Source organism: Dioscorea cayenensis, chromosome 6 (assembly GCF_009730915.1).
Source record: "Dioscorea cayenensis subsp. rotundata cultivar TDr96_F1 chromosome 6, TDr96_F1_v2_PseudoChromosome.rev07_lg8_w22 25.fasta, whole genome shotgun sequence".
In the NCBI taxonomy this organism is placed as follows: Eukaryota; Viridiplantae; Streptophyta; class Magnoliopsida; order Dioscoreales; family Dioscoreaceae; genus Dioscorea; species Dioscorea cayenensis.
In genome coordinates this window covers 895,588-914,751 of record NC_052476.1, presented here as the reverse complement: position 1 = coordinate 914,751, position 19,164 = coordinate 895,588, and the positions used below count along the sequence as shown (strand labels likewise).

Below are 19,164 nucleotides of genomic sequence, written 5' to 3'. Positions count from 1 at the left end.
AGAATTCTTTCATTTTTGCTGCTTTAAAAGAGAGTGATATCTCAATTGTCTTTGGTCCCCTAAAGAGATGAATGTGCTAGTTATCACTACTACTCAATATTTCATGTTTTTGGAATATGTTCTTTGTCCCTCACATATCTCCAACACTGCTCATGACTCCCACCACCATAACTATTTATTATTATTTTTTAATATTTATATATTCTATTAATGAAATCACTATTGTGATACTAGAACAGTAAAACATTGTAATCCTATAAAAGAGATTGACAGTTTAATTTAATCCCAATGTAGAGTTGAAATATAAATAATAAAAAAAATTATGTATGGGATAGTTTGTTCATATTGTTAGAAAAAAATACTATTTCGGTGTATTTATTTATTTATTTATTTATTTAAAAAAATATATATATATATATAATGACCAATGATCAATACATTTTTATTTTTATTTTTCTAGAATATGCAATGTCACCATTTCTTTCATGAACAATTTTTCATTGTTAAAAGTGTTTGTGAAAATTAATTTTAAAAATAAAATTTGAAATATATGTTAACTTTAGAAGAAGAAATTGACGTGAGAAATTACCTTTGAAAATGGCTCTAATTGTGCTCATTCGGAAAACCACACAAAAAAAAACTATTTTTATATTCATGTCTTTCAAATAAATTGATTATTTTTTAAAAAAATTAATCAAGATATTAAAATCATCAAAATTTCTTAAATATATCGCAAATAAAAATCAATACTGGCCTAAATTTTTGCATATGAGTATATTTATATATAATCTATTAATTAATTTTATACAGTGTTAGAAGTTAGAACTCAAGAGAGAAAAATGTTATTTTGTTTTAGAATTTTTGTATATACAAATAATTATAATATTTATGAAGATTAAACAAATAATTTAATTTATATTTTAAAAAAATAAAGCACAAGAAAAAAAAAATCCCATAGTAAAGAAAATAATATAGAAAAAAAGTATTTAATAAATATGTAGAGAAAAACAACATAGAACAGAATATTTGTATATATATAAGTAGACCTGATCCTTATTCGATTCGAACCGTAGAATCAAACCGGAACTGGCACTATTGGAACCTAACCAGAACCGTAAAAACGGTTCTGGTTCCAAATAGAAACTTTGAACCGGAACTTTAAAGTTTCAGTCAAGGTTTTTATGAATTGAAAACCGGAACTCGAATCGGACCGGAACCAAACCGCTGGTTCCGGTTCTATTTTTATTTTTTAAATAAAAAATTTATATAATATATATTTTTTTATATATTTTAATTAATTGAACCAAATTATTTAGAACCAAACCGAAACCGAAACCATATTAGAACCAAACATATAACCGGAACCTTAAGACTATGGTTCGGTTCAGGTTTTAAAATTTATAAAACTAGAACCGGCAGTTTCAAACCAAAATTGAACCGTGGTCATGTCTATATATGACCCTATTGTGGATTCATCTTTGGGAACTGCCCGGAAACATCAAAATATAAATAAATAAAATAAAATAAAAGAGGAAAAAAAAAGAGAAGAATTTGGTAAAACTGAAAAGATAGAAAGTAGAGGTGTGATGATGTTGTGCAACAAGCCAGTGCAACAGCACCAATAATGCAACATACATGTCCAACTTTTCACTTATCTTTCACATGTCACCTTGATCTCCTTGTCCAATCCAATCCCAATCCCCTCTTTCTCTCTCTCTCTCTCTCTCTCTCTTTTTCACCCTTTCTCCTTTTGAAATAACATGTCGGATAAATTAGAAAAAAATTAAACTTATATATAAAATCCAAATATATATAGATAAATAATTAATTCATCAATTTATATATAATTTCATTCTCCATAAAAGCAATACATCATCAATGTATAGGGTTGTGTGCAAGATTCTAATGTAGTGAACGGTGAGGATTTGATCAGGAGGAGAAAGGAGGGTGGGCCCGGGAGAAGATGAGTTGGCCCGGTGCCAAAATGGCCCTGGAGTCATACCGGGCCTTGCGGTCAACGAACCGGGCCCAAGTCCTGCCGAAATGGTCGGCCCACACCGTCTGGCTCTCGTAGTGTGGGAGGTACAGCTTGTGATCGTAGCCGTTGGATTCGCACAGGTTCAAGATCTCACGGTTCTGAGCTATCAGCTCCTCCGCCGGTGGGCCGACCGGGTACGGCTGGTTGCACCGGAGCAAAGCGACCAAGTAGAACACCTCGCTGTCCGGCAACACCACCGACATCCGTGGGTCCCACCTGTCAGACCAACACCACCAAAAACAACAACAATAAATACTTTCCTAAAATGGAAATTGGGACCACACAAGGGTGTGGTGAAATGACGGATAAGGACAATGGGTTTTTTTTTCCTTTCTTTTTCGTAATTAATTTAATTAATTAATTAATTACTTGGATTTGAGAAGCGGGTAAATGAGCATGGGGCCACCGATGCCGTCTTTCAGAATGGGCTGCAAGACGTTGTGGTCGAAGTCCACGATGTTGGAGGCCGAGATGAGGATGTTTAGCCACGGGTGCGGCGCGTGCCAACTCCCGTTCGCACGTGACTCCGATTCAGACAGGTTCACACGTGACAGGAACTCCACGTAACTCACTTCCATCGTGAACTTCAGCCCCTTGATGTACTTCAGTTGCCTGAGCATCTCTTCCACTTTCTGAAACGGGGAAACGGGGAAACGCTTAAAAATTAGGGTGGATGGAGGATATTATAGGAATGGATGTTTTGAGAGAAAACGACAAAATTGGGGATCCTTCACGGGTGGAGTGTCAAGGGTATTTACGTCAGTTTATGGTGGTGAATAGGCCAACAAAAAAAACCCATGTCTTACCCTTTATTACCCAAATGCCATTGGAAAAATTCTGTGATTATGAGGTCGTGGGAAGGCTTTTTGGGTAAAAGTGTCAGAAAATCCAGGGGAAGATACACGACGGGACGTTCATAGGGAATGACGAGAATGCCCTTGAAGGTTGAGTCTATTTACCTTTTCGACGTCTTCGTTGAGGTCGTGGTGGAGGGCGAGCTCGAGGCAGTAGAGGAGTGGGCCTGAGCCGGGTGGGATTAGGTCCGGTTCGAACACTGAACCCGGTCCGATCGGAACCGATTCCCAACCATTCGCCGGATCATCCCCGCTGTTTACGAACGCGAAACCTTCCACGTAATCGAAGACCCCACCCTTCACCAACCATTCAGCGTCCGCCACGTACTCCTCTACCCGTCTGTACACGACTCTAATCCATCTCACCTGCAATTAAAAAAATAAGTAATATATATATATATATATATATATATATTTTTTTTGCAAATTAGAAAATAAAAAGGGCTGGGTTTATTTGTGGCGCGGTGGAATCGATCCTGCTAATTTGAATTTTAAAAAATAAAAATAAAAATAAAAAATAAAAGTCTATTTAAATGAGTGGAGTGGAGTGGGGTGACCGGAAGGTGAGAGTACCCACCAGAGGAGGAGCGCGGTAAAGAGGGATGCGTGCGCGAGTGATAATTCCGAACTGGCCGAGGCCGCCGAGAGCGGCGAAGAAGAGATCTGAGCGGTGAGAAGGGGAGCAGACGACGCGCTCGGCGTCGCCGGTGACGACCTCGAGCTCGGCGACGTTCGCGATCTGGGGACCGTGGCGGAAGGCCTGACCGCTGATCCCAGCGTTCGAGAGCGTCCCCCCTACCGTAAGCCCCAAGTAGTCCGTCCACGATCTCGGCGCCATCCCGTGCACCCTCACCCCCCACTCGAGCAATTCCCCCCACAAAACCCCACCCCCGACGTCGGCGCACGGTTGCCCGTCATCGCTCCACACGAGCTCGATCCTCCCCATCGATCGCATATCCAGCACGATCCCACCAGGCGCCAGCGCCTGGCCGGCCACCGAGTGACCATTCCCCCTGGCGGCGATCGTCAGGTGATCGGATCTCAAAGCCATCCGGATCGCTGCTGCCACGTCTTCAGCGGAGCCCGGGCGGAGCACGACGGCGGGGAGTGCCCGAATCACACCGCCGAAGTCTTGGCTTGCGGCGACGAGCTCCGGGCCGGGATCTCCACCGCCGAGACAAGGGGTCGCTTCGGCGCCGTGCCCTAATCGGAGCTGCTGGTCTAGGTATGCAATCATCATCTCCGCAGGTATATTTTACCGCTTTGTTTTCTCGCTCTTCCTTATCTTTTTTGCAACCGTTTATGAGGTCGATTTGGGAAGAGAAGTTTCAGGTTTATATAGAAAGGATAGGGGCATTTAGGGCATTAAACTGCTGATATTTGCTTAAATAAACACCGATTTATTATTAATTAATTAATTGATTATTATTATTATTTTTTATTATTTTATTTTTAGTATATGGGGGAATGAGGGCAAATCTTGGGGGATTCGAACGAACGCCTTCAACGTCAGGTGACAGGATTTCGAATCCGAGGATATGGGGGCAAAGAGGGGTATTTTGGGAAGATTAGGGACAATTGCGGGAATGATTGGTTGGTACTATAATGGTTGATATGATTGCATGATGGAATGATTACTCAAAGGTTTTAGAAAAAAATTAATCCTGACATTAATAAATTCTTTTTAATATCAAACTGGTAATTGTATTAGTCAAAATGGAGATCATGGTTGTAATTTGCTGACTTAATTTTGATTTTGTTGATTAAAAACATTAACATTTGGAAAAGATGGCAGGTTGGATATCTCTGTGGAATTTAGTTATAAAGAGTTGGAAATGATGGTATTATCATGCTTTTGAAGAAATTTTGATGCGAATAGACTCATGACAAAAGAAGATATTACACACTTGTCAATATTTGTAGGGTCAAAAATAAAGCTTAGATTTAGGATATTTAATAAAAATTACTTAGTGTTAAAAATAAACAAAATAAAAATTACATATTTTGTTTTCAGAACATTATGAATAAAGATAGTTTCAATTATTTGGAACTAAATGTTACATAAAAATAATAATTTTATCTAAAATAAAGATCGATGGTAACACTTTTTTTTGATAAATTAAAAAATGATCTATTAAAATAATATAATCATGTTCTTAGACAATCAGTAAATGTCTTAAATAAAAAAAAAGATAAGCTTTAAAACATATTTAGTAAAGATTTTATGAAATGATAAGTTTGAGTTTGGTTTATTTAATTTTTTAACTATGAAAAGAATAACGTGTAAGAGCTGAATTTATATATAGCTGACCTTAAATAATCAAGACTAACGGTTTGTTGTTGTTGTTGATTGTATTCATGCATCTCACGCTAGTCATATGGTTGTGTGGAAGAAAATTGAGTTTTGGTTATGAAGATTGAAGATGATCTACGCAATAGTTTTTATTGTAATAAAATTTGTTGGTATCAATAGAGTCGTGTACACAAAGAGAGCATAAATAGGAAGATACCAATTTTTTTGTCTTAAGAATCATGTTTATTTGATGAATGGAAGACAAACATTGGCACTATCCTCAAGTGATGGCCTCTCATTTAATGGGACCATCAACAGTAAGTCTTGGTTTCTTGTTTTTTTGTGTTTTTTTGTTTGCTTGTTTGGTGAATACATATAGAAGCCAAGTTGTTAATAAACTACTGAAAAATATCACTCAGTTTGTATCAAAGACAGTGAGTGTGATTAAGAAAATGACACGTAGATGACTGAGATGGCTTTCCCTTGAGTTAGATAAGGATGACCCAATAGAGACCCATGAGAATCTCCCCACCGTTGAGACACTGTTTGACCCCACTTATTCACTTTGTGGCTTGTAGAGATCCTCATCTTGCTAGTATGCAGTGCAATGGTGACAAAACTTTAACCATCTTGTGAGATCTTAATTCAGGATACTGCATTTATGTATCAGTATTTTTTAAGGATCAGCACGGAGAGTATTGAATTGGTCTGATTCCCTTGTGAAGTGCACCATGGGATATCCTCCTCTGTCTTTATCATTGACTTCTCCATAATGTAGTCTATAGTTGTGTGCATGTATTTTTTTAATATTTTTTCTAGTTCTGGTCAACAAGAGAATTAATTTTATTTAGTGAAATTCTTTCTAAGACGGAAAGTAGTACTACTATTGATCAGTGGCCGGTGATTTAGTTGTATATGTGCGTGTGCAACATTAAGCTTAGCATTGCTTACTCCACGTTGTGATCTTCAATGAGCAGTTTGAGCCTCTTGCACATTATTATATTGTCTAGGGAATGTCATTCTTATTTCTTTAGTGCATTATTGGAGCTGACCAACTTATATGCATTAATTAATTCATTCCATGGGGGAGGTACATGGAGGGTCTTTTGACTTGGTACTTCATTAAATTAAGGAAGAAGTCATTCTATATATATATATATATATATTGGGACGGTTTATGTTGAGATGGTGCAATTGAAAAAAGTATCAACGTTATTAACTGATTCATTATTCTTCAACTCCAATTAAATATATGGATGTTACTATGTCGGCCTCCATGCGTTGACAAATGGTTTAGTGTTGGTTACTTTATGGATTGACAAATCCTTTTTGCAGAATTGCTTTGAAGTTCGAACTGAATTAAAAAAATATATATTAATTAGTACTGATTAGAAAGTCAAACCTGATTTCTCATGTGAAATTTGTCTGATTAGTTGCTTGATAGAACCACAAGAACTAGAAGCAGACATGAACTAATTATATCTAGTTTCCAGTTTTAAACTTAACAAAACTATGTAAGAGCTTCTACTTCATGGCTGTTGGTTGGTAGAGAATAAAGAAAAGTTATCACTTAAAGATTTGTTCTAGAGAGTAAATACTTTATGCTTGGCCTTTCAGGCCAATGAAAGCCACTGTTTTCTTTCTAGAAGCTAAGATCAGCAGGATGACTTGAGAGCCCCTGGTTTTGTACCAAACCAATGGCGTGGGGAAGTATCCCAAGGAGGATTTGCTTACCACTGTAGAGCCGCCTTAGGATTCTCTTAGATAACTGATCCTAGAGAAGACTTGCCATCTTTTTCAATATTCTAGACAAGAAACGTGGTCCTTCTAATGGTCGGCCCAAAACAATTACATAAAATTGTTTGAAGTCAAACATTAATCTATGTAAACATGTTTGGAGTTGAATTTACAACTCAAAAAAGAGATCTTGGATGTGTCCAAGTACAATGCTTGCTTCATATTGAAAACGTCAACCAATCGCTGTGTGTGATATCTCAACAAACTAAAGTATTTGTGCTTGTACTCATAGTTTCATACTATAATGATCAAGTATGCAGTATGCTCTCATGATTTTTCAATTCCAGGCCTGCTAAAACTTCTTGATAGATGCATCATATTATTATTTTGATTATTTATTTTTATTTTTGATAAAATTGATAGATCTTGACTCATATTGAAATAAAAGAAGAGTACAATAAATTAATTATATATAAATGATAATGTAGATAACTACTGAATGAGAGCCACATTAACCATTGGTGGTGCCCGAGGGCCCAAATAAAACAAGGACAGTTAAAGAGATAACAAAGGCAAAATAGACAGGCTCCCATAAGACAATCGACAAAGACAAATCATCATGCTTTGGCAGCATATGCAAAAGTTAGACTTTTTTGAATTAATCTATAGTTATAGAAGCAAGCATGTCCAAATTGGAAGAAAAGTTAAGAAAAAACAAAAGTGAGCTTGATTGTAGATGCAAGGTTATGGCCCTTATGGTTTATTCGCATTGAAGGTTCGGTAGGAATAGTAAAAGAATGAGAAGGTTACAATAAATCGAGCATTTGGGAGGAAAAGTAGAAGAAATGAGAATGCTAAAATATATTGAACTTTCTCTTTGTTTGGATACACTTTTCAATTTATTGAAGGGAAAGGACTGTTAATTCTAGGCCCTTCCAAAAAGTTAAAATTCCAGAAGAGAAAAAAGTCTCCAAAATTTTTTATAATGTTTAAAAAGATCATAGTACCTCCATTTTTTTTTTTTTTTTGAAAAGGGTACCTCCATTTTTTTAAATTGTGCTCTTATATCACCTTAAACAATTTTGCTATATTACTAAATTTTTATTTTTCATGTTTTCATTATTGTATTGTTTTGGTTGTTGATGGTGCATGCACTTGCAAAAAAACGTGATATTTTCATTTAATAACAAGATTTTAATTGGTAAATTATATTATTAACTATTCTTTTTTTTTCTTAACAAAAGAAAATTTATCAAGTAACCCTTTCTTTTCTTGTTCTTACTAAAATTTAACTATTCAAACAAAGATTTCATCTTTTTTTTTTTCATTTCCTTTACTTTTATTTTTTCTTCTACTTTTAAATCCAAATACTATGCTAATGTCCGCGTAGAGGGAAATGGAAATTTGAATTTGGGCCAGGCCCTTTTGTTTCACAAGTGATAAAGCTAAGCCCTTACTAGGTGTTGGTTGGGCCGGCTGTGAATTGGGCCAAGTTGGCTCCTCAACAATAGTAGTTTGCAAACTTTGCATAGTTAGGGGAGTGGGTTGAGCCTGCTGAGGATTGGGCCCAATAGTTACCTCAACGGGCGAGGCATTGAGGGCCACGTCATCAGCAAGAGTAACATCAGAGTTTCACATGACATCAAATAGATAATGACGAGGCGACATTACAGTACTGCTATATTGAGCTCTGTTTTGTTGCTTCCACGCCCTCTAACACTTCCACATTGTTTGTGCCCGGGACTGCAAAAAAACATCTCTTTCTCATTTAACCATATCCTAACTAATAACTGACTTAAGTCTCAGCCCCATGTCTTTTTATTTCCCTTTATTAGACAGTGGTTTCTTTTATATATATATATATATTTTAATGTGTCTCAGTTTTCATTTATAATGGACTATTTTATTTCAATGGTTGTTTTTCTGTTACTGATATTTATTTTTCATCGGTTACTCTATTGTAGTTTACTTTCTATATTTTCCAATTATTATTTAATAAAAATGATTTATCCATTTTTTCAATTTGAACAGTTTTTTATAAAAATAATTTTATTTCATATGTCAAATGTGAGAGGATTCTAATCAGCGAAGCATAAATTGTTTATTATTTGGAAACTAATAAATGCAGGCTGTTCTCACTCTTTGAAGGTCATTTCATTAATTACCAAATGCTCAACAGGTATAATTGTCCTTCTTTGCTTTCTATTATAACCTTTAGCACATGTTTTAGATATCATTCTATTTTATAGGTCAGATGTGAGAATATTCTCATGTAACAAGACATTAATTAATTATGTGTTCTTTGGTAACTTACGCAGAACTTATTCAATGGATGTCTCTTTCTATCAAAACTCAACAGGTAACAGCAATTCTTTTATTTTTTTTAAGTCAATAAATAAATACTTCTTTCTTTTCACATGTGATGCTTTCTCTTATCAGAAACACAGAGAATACAAAGGAAGAATGCAGAGAAGTTATAGTAGAGAAAAAAGAAGTAATTAAAGTAAATAGAGAATATTCATGTCTAGAAGTTCTTTCTAATTTCTATAGGTCCATCAACATTAGCTTCAGTTTTTAACATAGCTGTGCAATTTCTTTAGTTTAGCTACAATTACAAGTTCACACTTAGAATGCTACAGTTTCTCATAATTAGCTAATTGCAACTTTGTTGAATCTTTAATTATGATGTAGAGCTGCTATACCAATACTATCTGCTGTTAGTGTCACTAAAAACCATTTCTTCAAAAATTACTTTATTGCAAGAAGAATTAATGAAAGTAAAAAAATTCTAGTTATATAGTTTGTTTCATGTTACCACATCTGGACTTGGTGAAACTCATTTTCCTTATAAATCATCGTCACAATAGTTAAAAATGAAAGTACCGATTTAATCTTATTTAAGATTAAATTAATCTTACAAACTTTGGGTTATATCTATAATGTAATATAATTGGTAAGGTGCTGATAAATAATGAGAACATGTGAAAAAGTAACTTAATTTTCACTTTTTTCTATTAAATAATAGATAGTATAGTTACTCAATTTTCACTTTTTTTCTGGTTTTCATAGTTAGATAAGATTGTACTGAAACATGTTCATTTTACTATTGAATTAAATCAACTAATTAGATCTACTAATTTTGAATTGCTCTTTAAAATACACAAATTTTTATAATTTATTTTAGTAAATAAAAACTGTTTCACAAAATTATCATTTCAATAGAAAACAAATCCACCAACAACATGTGTGAATTATAGCATAAATTCCTGTTAAATCAATAGAAAACTTCACCTAAAATAGATTATATTATCAATGAACAAAAAAAAAAAAAAAAAGTCATATTACTAATTTAATTTTATAAATAAATATCTCACTGATTTTTTATTCTCTATCTCGGTATACAAATATTAAAACCATAGAGGGGAAACAGTGATATTATAGGTAAAAATTTTTTAAAGCATAATTATCACGTGCCAAACACGTGCATTTCTTGATATCATAAAAGCTCCTCGAGATTCGTGTTCTCAAGGGGTGATGACAGTGATGTTTCTCATCTCATGATGGCTTCATCTTCTGCACGTCGTTCCAACGGAATGATTGAACGCCCAAATCCTCTTCTTCTTCTTCTTCTTCTTCTTCTTCTTCTTGATCCGTTGATTCCTTGCCAATGTCGTCCTCAGCTCAACCTCTAACCCTAACCCTAACTGTAACCCTAGTACTCACACTCTCTCCTTCACTCTTCGCCTTACGACCTCCATCCCTTCCCCATCTCCATCTCCATCTACATCCCCATATCGTCCTCCTTCTCCCAAGATCTCCAAGTCCAACCCCACTGATCTCCGCCTCTTCCCCACTCCTGAACCTTGTTCTTCCTACTCTTCCAACCGCCATGGCCACCACCTCTATCGTTGCCGCCCTGCAACTCCTCCGTCCAGAGAAAAGCAGCTCAATTTCGGAGAGAAGCTCGGGTTGTTATTCTCTGGTGTTATTATCCTTTTGCAGTTCGGTTTCGCTGGGTTCTTGATCTTTAAAAGGCTGCAATTGAGGAAGCTGGATGATGAAGTGGCCTTGAGGCGTCAGTAGGAGAGAACAACTTTGGGGTTTTCCTCCTTTTGATTCTTGGGAAAAAAAGATCGATTCTTGATGTATTGATTTGTTGATGCTGAATTGAGCGAAGTTGATTCTTTGATGCTCGTTGTTTGATGTTCTTCAGGTTCTTGATCAGTGCTTTTCGATAGGCCATGCCTTCAAGGTGCATTTGCATACGGGCTGACGGGTAAATATCAATCGCTGTGTTTTCTTCTCTTAAATTCCCCATTTGTGTTCATTACTTTGAAGTTTTTAGTCATTTAGGATTAGGTAATATAGGGGAGGGGATTTTTTACCCCTTGTGATTAGATGTACAAAGATACAGGACTTTTGAGGATTATGTACCTCCAGAGGCGTGTCAATGGGAGTTTTCTTTGTTATATACTGCTACAATATTACTTTTGTATCATTGTATACCTACATTTCCATTTTGGTTAGAGAGAAGTGATTGTGAATCTACGGTGTTCCATCTTATATTTGGTAGCGTGCCCATCAATGTTTGATTATCTGAATGAACCATGAATGAATGATGGTGACTGTGAACTGTGTATAAGATAGAATGGTAAATTGCATGCTAATGAATTTTGGTGATATTGCAGATTTGGTTGAACTGCACTGTTTTTTCTTAGATTTGCCTTCAGTGCTTCCGAACAAGTTGTTTAGTGATTACGGATAGCTGTTGTAGCTGTTAATAAGATTTAATTTCACAGTTGCAGGATAGCTAGTGATTCTACTTGTGCCTAAGATAATATGATAACCTTCTGTACTGTCTCTCTCCTGTAACAGATCATCTTTAAAGATGTATGCTTTTAAATAAAATATTTCTTTCACTATTGCTTTTATTGGGCTTCCTAAGAATTTTCCAAAATGACTCCATGTTGATTTGAGACGGTGTGCTGGAAACTTTGTATTTTCTTGGACTAGTTATGCATGTTTAGGACGATAGACTTGTGATTCTTGTGACAGCCATTTTTTTATGGAACACTACCCCTTGTTCCATAGCGTGTTGTTTAATAAATTCCATAACCGTCATCTGCTATAGGCTATCTGCTACAGGTGGTGTTTATATGCATTTTTACACTATCCTAACTACTTCTTGCTGACAAGTGATGTACTATACTAAATCTAATTTGATATTACCCATTGATGAAAAATAACAATTGATGTATGCCCTACATACTAATGCTTATTCCTTGACGTGCTACAGAATTCATATCTCACTACTCATATTTGGAAATAATGACTGGGTTACTTTTGCCTCTTAAGCATTATGTGCTGACTTTGTTTTAAATACGCATGTTGTGATCCAGCAGTGTGAATGATGTCAAGATGCTGATAGATCTAAAAATGCCTAATTGTGCTGTCTTAAAATGAATGCTTCATTTAACATATGGTTTGGTGAATACACTGGTATTTGATGTGCAGTAAGAAAGATCTATACAGTATATATCACCAATAAACGAGCGTTATTCTTCATGCTATTTTCTTTATGTTGTTACTTAAATAACTACCGTTGTTTTCAAACAAAGATGCCTTCACATAGGATTTTAGAACTGTCTTGCCTGCCTTACCTATAGACTTAAAAGTGGCTTGTAATCTTTTTGGTGACTGCTGCAAGTTCATTTACATGCCCAACTTGCCTGGTGCATGTGGAGATTATCTTGGTAGATTCCTCTTATGAATCTTGCCAATTGTTATGGTCAGGTTTTGATGCGTGGTTAAGATGTTGTATCCTACATTAAATTTTAATGCATGAAGATTCTTACATGACTTGGAATGAAGTTTGGAACAATATGTTGTAGCACTGGAGGTTTTATTTTTTTTAATTAACATATCAATGGGTATGCTTAACCATCAATAGGCTTACTAGTGAGGCTAAGCATCACATATCATACTAAAATAGAGACTTAGGGTGTATTCTGTCTGACACAAGTGGAAATACAGGGTAAGTGCATTTAAACATAAGTTATTTTGATGCATTTGCATTTACACTAGAGTTTGTTTGGCTTAATGAAGCCATTTTGTTTTTTTGTTGGTTTTGCTTGGTATGGTATAAGTGAAATGTTGTATGTGAAATCCAATATTTAGTCATATTATATATTGAGTTTTATGATTATGCGTGTGAGTAGAGGTGAGGTCCCCCCTCATTTTACTTAGTGTTTTAACCGCCAACAACTTATAGACTCGTGATATATTAATAATTTATAAATTATAATGTTTTTTTATATTACTGGGCCAATTTTAGTTATTAAGTTATTACATAAAACTTTTGCTCTTTTACGTATGTACCTTTGAAAACATGTAATTACACATATCATAGAGGCTTATAGGTAAAAGCATAACAACCAAATTTTTTATTTTTTTTGATGTATTTGGGAAATAATTGTTGTCAATGATTTATTTTTAATTTTTAAACTATTTTATCAGTTTTAGTTGTTTTATGTAATTCTTCATAAATTTCTTGGCTTATACACAAAAATTGAAACTTATGGTTTTTGCCATTGTATGTAATTTGTAATGTTCTTCAAGTATATGCAAAAAGTCAAGGATAGGTGATGATAATTTCACTATTTTATGTTATTTTTTCATAAATTAGGGGGTTTTAAGGAAAATATAAAAGTTATGTGCTATTTTAGTTTTTTTATGGTTTTTTATATCTTTCATAATTTTGAAATCTTAGATGCTTATGTGAAATTCCACTAATTATAGTTTTTAATCAGTTGAAGTACATTAGCATCGCAATCATTTGTCACTTCATATATAAAATTATTATTTTATAATTCTTTTAAACTATGAGAGGCTTTGGGGTATAAATGATATGATCAAAATTTTTTATGGTTTTATTTGTATAAGAAAGGCAAGGAGATCACTCTGGTCAATATCAATTGGTGTAATTAGATACAATTTCATTTGTAGCAAATTGACTTGAAGCACACTTGCGACAAAATCATCTGTAAGTCATTTGGCTGCATTATGTTGTCTAGATGTAAGTCCATTTACAAACAAGTCAATGACTTTCATATTACAAAACACTGTAGACCTGCTTACTCCATGCCAAACAGCTCAATGATCATTTGGTATTTATTCTCTCCCTGGAATTGTTTGAATTCAGAGAATATCAAAGAGAAGGGAATTTGAGACCATGGGATTAAAGATGGTTGATTTACATGATGGCTATTTAGGCATGGTACACAGGCTGAATTTAGTTATGGTCAAATATAATTTGGATCCTTTTCCATGAATTGGTCTGTCTAGCCATCCATTGGGAAGATGTTAAAAATTTGCAATTCTTAAATATTTTAGTATTGACATTGGAATAATTTAAAGCGTCCCTACTACAAAGCAAAAAGTTCCTGAATAACTAGCTTTAGAAAAAAAGTAGGATATATTGCAAATTATCATTAGCCTATCAATAATATAAAGTCTTGGTAAAGCTTATTTTGTAAGTGTAGTTTTACAAATGTTTCTCTATGTAAAACGACCTAGTTCATCTTCTTTCACTTAATATATTATTGATGATGTTACAGGAGTACAATATACGGAAAAAAAAAACTGTACCTTAGAAAAAACAATACATCTTGATGAATTTAGTCTTTGATAAAATATCTTGTTATAATTTATGAATTGGATGGGCTAAAGGTTTGTAATATATTGTTTGTTACATAAATGATTACAATTGTATCATTGTATTAAGTTCTCATGCTGTAGAAAAAGATGTTCTTTTTAGCTCTGTTGTCTGTACCTGTTTGCTTAATTTTCCTTGGTGTTCATTTGTATAAGCAAATTTTACTTCTCTCCTAGATCTTTGAAGTTTTATTGGAAAATTCAGTAACTATGCGAGCTATAGTAATGTATGAGTGCATTGATTGAGCTGAGGCTAATTTCTACCTGAAGAGGCCAGGCAGCATTTCTTCCAATGCCGGTAGAGGAGTGATCAAACGTAACTAGTGGATGAGTAGATTGGACTATAGTTAGAGCGCTTTTTTAAAATAGCAATGAATTTCATCGGACAATATATCTGCTGGTGCCATTAATGCTTGAGAAGGTTTAAATGTGTCAGACTTTATGAGGGCTATTGGTGGTTTTAGAGAGTAAAGGGACCATCTGAAAGAAGTGAGTCAAGTTATATCTTCAGGAGGTATGCTCAGAAATGAATTGAATACACTCAGACATATAATTGATTGGTAAAGGAAGGTAGTTTAGCCTCCTGGTCCCAGGTTTTGCCTTGATTCATAAAGATTAGTGGTGATTGTGCTATTTATATCATGTCATTTTAGGTTGTTCTTTAATGAGAATCATACCCATCTTTCAGTGGTCCATTCAGGTTGGATAATTGGAGGATAATCTTGCACTTATTTCATGTTGAAAGTGTGAGTGATTTGTTGATTTTTTTTCTGTGGCGAGAAGATTCTTCATGCCATTCGACGGTGGATTGAGCAATCCTCTGGTCCATGTAGTCGTTTTCGACCTCTTATCCTCTATAGTTTTTGGTCTACCTGCTATTCAATTTGAACCGCTATTTTTACCTCAACTATTTGATAGACGGAATGGAGGCTACTAAAAACCTTCTCAGTCTTTGTTATTGTAATTTTCTCTTCAGTAATGGGTGGCAGCAGTGACTAATCTTTTCGCCAGTGAGAGTGCTAGAGGAAGTTACTACAACTCAGGTTGAGAGGATATTCTGCTCCTTTGTCATACTACTTTTAACTGTTTGTTTTGTCCATGGTATTTATGATAAACAAGTAGGGCTCCCACTTAAATAAATCCTCAATTTGTTTAGCTTCAGCGACGTCATCTATCTAAACAAGTTGGTAACTCTCATGTGTATGTGCAAGAATCTAGAATGAGGTACAAATGAGCGGGCAGAGAAGCTAAAAATTTTCCTGGCAGGATTAGGGTAATGCATACAAGTAGTTTCAACTTTTGATACATAAATCTAACCTTTTTGTTTGCTTTGCAGTCAGTGATATATATGCCTTTACTGTAATTGTTGATCGGATTCCGTTCCCAATTTTGATCTACAAATTCTGTTTTTGTTTGTTATCTGACTTCCATAATTACACTACTGAGGTTCTCATGTGCTTAGTGTCACATAAGGCTCCAACTCAGGTATATTTTTATTGAACTCTGTCGTGTAAGGCATCAATTCATTTTATTCATTTAAAGCTTGTACTTCTATGAGTTCTATCTGTCATGGCTGTCGGATGGTTGCAGTCAGCATGTTGTGATCCTGAGCTTAATATCAGCCTTTTCGCAGGAGAGGGATGCACTAACAAAAGCCATAGATTTCAGAATCTTTTGTTCCTACATGGAAAAGGTAAGCTTAGTGTTGCATAGGATCCTTGCTCTGCACTTCTTTTCTTTGTTTAAAGAATTAATATATTAAAAAAAAGGAATCATCTCTCAGTATCTTTCCGTCTGATATGCCAAAAATTTTGGCATCCTACCTCTGTTTTTTAATATGCTTTCTGCTGTGATTTGTAGATGAATGCTCGATTTTATTTGGTCTAGTTAATACTAAGACTGAAAGAAAACTTAAAAAAATATCAATATTCCTGAAGGGGTTAGGAAAATATCTCCACAGGTGTGTTATTTGGATGGATATTTTAGGCTAAATTGAAAGAGCCTAGTCTTTTTTTTGTGGTCAAGTCACAGTAAGAAAAGGTCCACTTCGTGGGGTATTTGTTTGTGACATTGTGTTTTTGTTTATTTTTTATTGTTATTTTTTTTTTCCTGTTTTAGTTTTGGATTGACCTTGGCATAGGCTATTGGCTGAAGTCTCTGGCTACTGTTAAGAATGTTACGCAAAGGGAAATACAAGTTTATGTAAAGCTTTCTCCAGGTAAGTGACTATTTTTGCATAAGAACACCATGTTTTGTTCCTTTGCCTTTACTCAAATAATGTTTTCAAATCCTAATGAATGTCAGTCTACCTACCACGTTCAGATAATTGAACCAGGGAAGATTCAAGCAGAGGTTAATTTATGGTGTTACAGTATCTGGTTGTCTTCTTTGTCAATATGAACTAGAAAACCTGAAGTAGTGGGGTATATGCCATTATACATTGCTATGTTCAAAGATTGATTTCAGGATTTTCCTGCGAGTTTTTAACTGCCTCCACTCAATGTACTGTCTTGGAGGAATACAAGGTCAGGTCAGGATAAGGGCTGGCTGAATAGAGTACTAGAAATTTAAGTTATGGGTCCCTGGAGAAGTACTGGTATCAGAACCCTGATCATATCATTCAATTCTGCTGAACACGCTTGAGTTCAAATTCACGACATCCACTAATTTTCATTTCTTTAATAATAATAATAATTAACTTGGTTGTCTTGTTAGTTAATAACTTGTTCCGTCAACTTAATACACAATTAGGAGATATTTTGAGGCAATTGAAGTATGTTTGTCTGACCTTTGTCACTTTGCTATTAGGTAAGTAATGGTTTAAGCTTGTACTCTAGGCATTGTGTAGCATGAGTCAGACAGTAACAATGTAACAAGAGTTCGTTCACCCAAATGAGTTAAGGACACTAGAGGACAGTAATATGGGGTCAATTCAGAAGCCATTCAATTTTTGCTGTCCTCCCTGAACACTAGTCTAAGCTGAGTGGCAGACAAACGCTTAAAAGACCAACACCCCGCTGTCTCTTAGGTCAGAAAAACATTCACAGAGCACACATACAATAACGAGCCCACATTACATTGTAGCTGAAACATGTCTCACAGAGATAACATGCTTCTCGGCCACTTAGATGACAGATAACTCACAGGAACAAAAGAGCAAAAACAAATAAATTGCTAGCAAACATAGCAAGGATGGGTAAAAAAGCCCACTAGGGAACATCAACTGCCTGACATAACATATCATGGACCTCTCTGGATCACTCGTTTAACTTCCTCTCAATCTTCTGCAAAACAGAAACAAATAGAAAGAGATATTAGTAAACAAATAATCCACACAGTGCACATGCTTCAGATTAAAAACTGGGAAGTAATAACCAATGTGATATCTTGATGTCATTGCAGGGATGGAGATGGAAAGCTGGGTTTTGGAGCTTGAATGTTCCTCGAGATCCATCCACGGAGACGTCTCCTTGCTCTTCTGTGGCCATTCATCAAAGAAATGGCGTAAAGGCACCTTCTCCCTATCCTCCTTCACAGGCTTCTCCAGCTTGAAATCAGCCCCCAAGACAAAACAATGCTGCTTCCCACTCTCCTCCTTGGACAGCAAATCTTCTGTGCAGGTAGAGTAGTCAGCATATCCATGCTGCTGTGTTGCAGTGCTCAGTTTTGGCCAAGAACTAGTCTCTCTAGCAGCACCGGAAGCCTCAGAAAAGAAACTATATTCATCAACGTCTCTCATTCCATGTGCATACCTACAATCCTCAGTGCCACAATTTCAGGTAATATTCACCAGAGATGGAATGATATGTAGGATATTTCAGTGCTTATATTCACAAACCTGTAGTAATCTTTGTTGTCTGTTGTGTAATAACTCCCAGTATCAAGGTGCAGGTGGGTGGTGTTTGGAGGTTTGGCAGAAGATGAGTAACCAGTGTAGAATAGCTCAGGAGTGGAAATAGAGAGAGGAGGTGGAGGAGAGTGGTAGAGGGAATGATGTGTGCTGGGATGGGAAGCTAGTGACATTTCCACAGGCTTTCTTGAACGGTTCTTGCCTCTGTGCATGTGTCTCTCGCAGTATTTAGAGTCAGGGTAGGCATCTTTGGAGCATCTCCACTTCTTCCCATCTGTCCTCCTGCACCTCCCTGGTTCTGGGTCTTCTGCCTTCTTTCCATAACCCAGATGGTAGCTCCCCCACCCCACTGTGAAAAGTTTACAAGTGGCATTGAGTTGTAAGAGTCAGAAGTGCAAGAAGTGAGAAAAAAAAAATGATAGTAGCTTACTTGGTAGTGGGTGTGGGAATGCAAGAGAAGGGTTGGTGGATGGGGAGGAGTCCAGCAAGAAGCTTCTTCTGATGGGGAGGAGGAGATCAGAGGGGATGGGGATGCCTGAGGCCATGTACTTGAAGATGAGAGCTTGGTGTTCCAGCTCCTGCCATTGAGTTGCCGTGAAGGGATACCTAGTCCCCCTCCCACTCATCATCTCTTACCAGTCAAAGGAAAAAGAAAAGAACAGTTGGAGAGGGTGTGGTG

The 19,164-nt window shown here is 35.7% G+C and overlaps 2 protein-coding genes and 1 long non-coding RNA gene across 5 annotated transcripts; 1 reads left to right on the top strand and 2 right to left on the bottom strand.

Annotated features, from left to right (window-relative positions):
• Positions 1 to 1,811: 1,811 nt before the first annotated feature.
• Positions 1,812 to 4,291, bottom strand: LOC120263440 (cytokinin dehydrogenase 11-like). Its single transcript, XM_039271345.1, has 4 exons — positions 3,470 to 4,291; positions 2,998 to 3,258; positions 2,408 to 2,670; positions 1,812 to 2,254 (listed from the first exon to the last, which is right to left on the bottom strand). The coding sequence occupies exons 1-4, from the start codon at positions 4,130 to 4,132 to the stop codon at positions 1,930 to 1,932; spliced, it is 1,512 nt and encodes a 503-aa protein (XP_039127279.1). The 5' UTR covers positions 4,133 to 4,291; the 3' UTR covers positions 1,812 to 1,929.
• Positions 4,022 to 18,122, top strand: LOC120263444. Of its 3 annotated transcripts, none has more exons than XR_005537098.1 (7): positions 4,022 to 4,140; positions 9,051 to 9,101; positions 9,241 to 9,281; positions 11,136 to 11,198; positions 16,269 to 16,328; positions 16,776 to 16,853; positions 18,038 to 18,118. It is a non-coding gene; the product is annotated as an uncharacterized LOC120263444 (long non-coding RNA). The 3 variants fall into 3 exon arrangements; XR_005537097.1 differs by having other exon boundaries at positions 16,754 to 16,853; XR_005537096.1 differs by lacking the exon at positions 16,776 to 16,853 and having other exon boundaries at positions 18,038 to 18,122.
• On the bottom strand, positions 17,792 to 19,136 carry LOC120263442 (growth-regulating factor 1). The gene is made up of 4 exons (XM_039271346.1): positions 18,916 to 19,136; positions 18,474 to 18,834; positions 18,011 to 18,387; positions 17,792 to 17,919 (listed from the first exon to the last, which is right to left on the bottom strand). The coding sequence occupies exons 1-4, from the start codon at positions 19,112 to 19,114 to the stop codon at positions 17,912 to 17,914; spliced, it is 945 nt and encodes a 314-aa protein (XP_039127280.1). The 5' UTR covers positions 19,115 to 19,136; the 3' UTR covers positions 17,792 to 17,911.
• Positions 19,137 to 19,164: the final 28 nt, after the last annotated feature.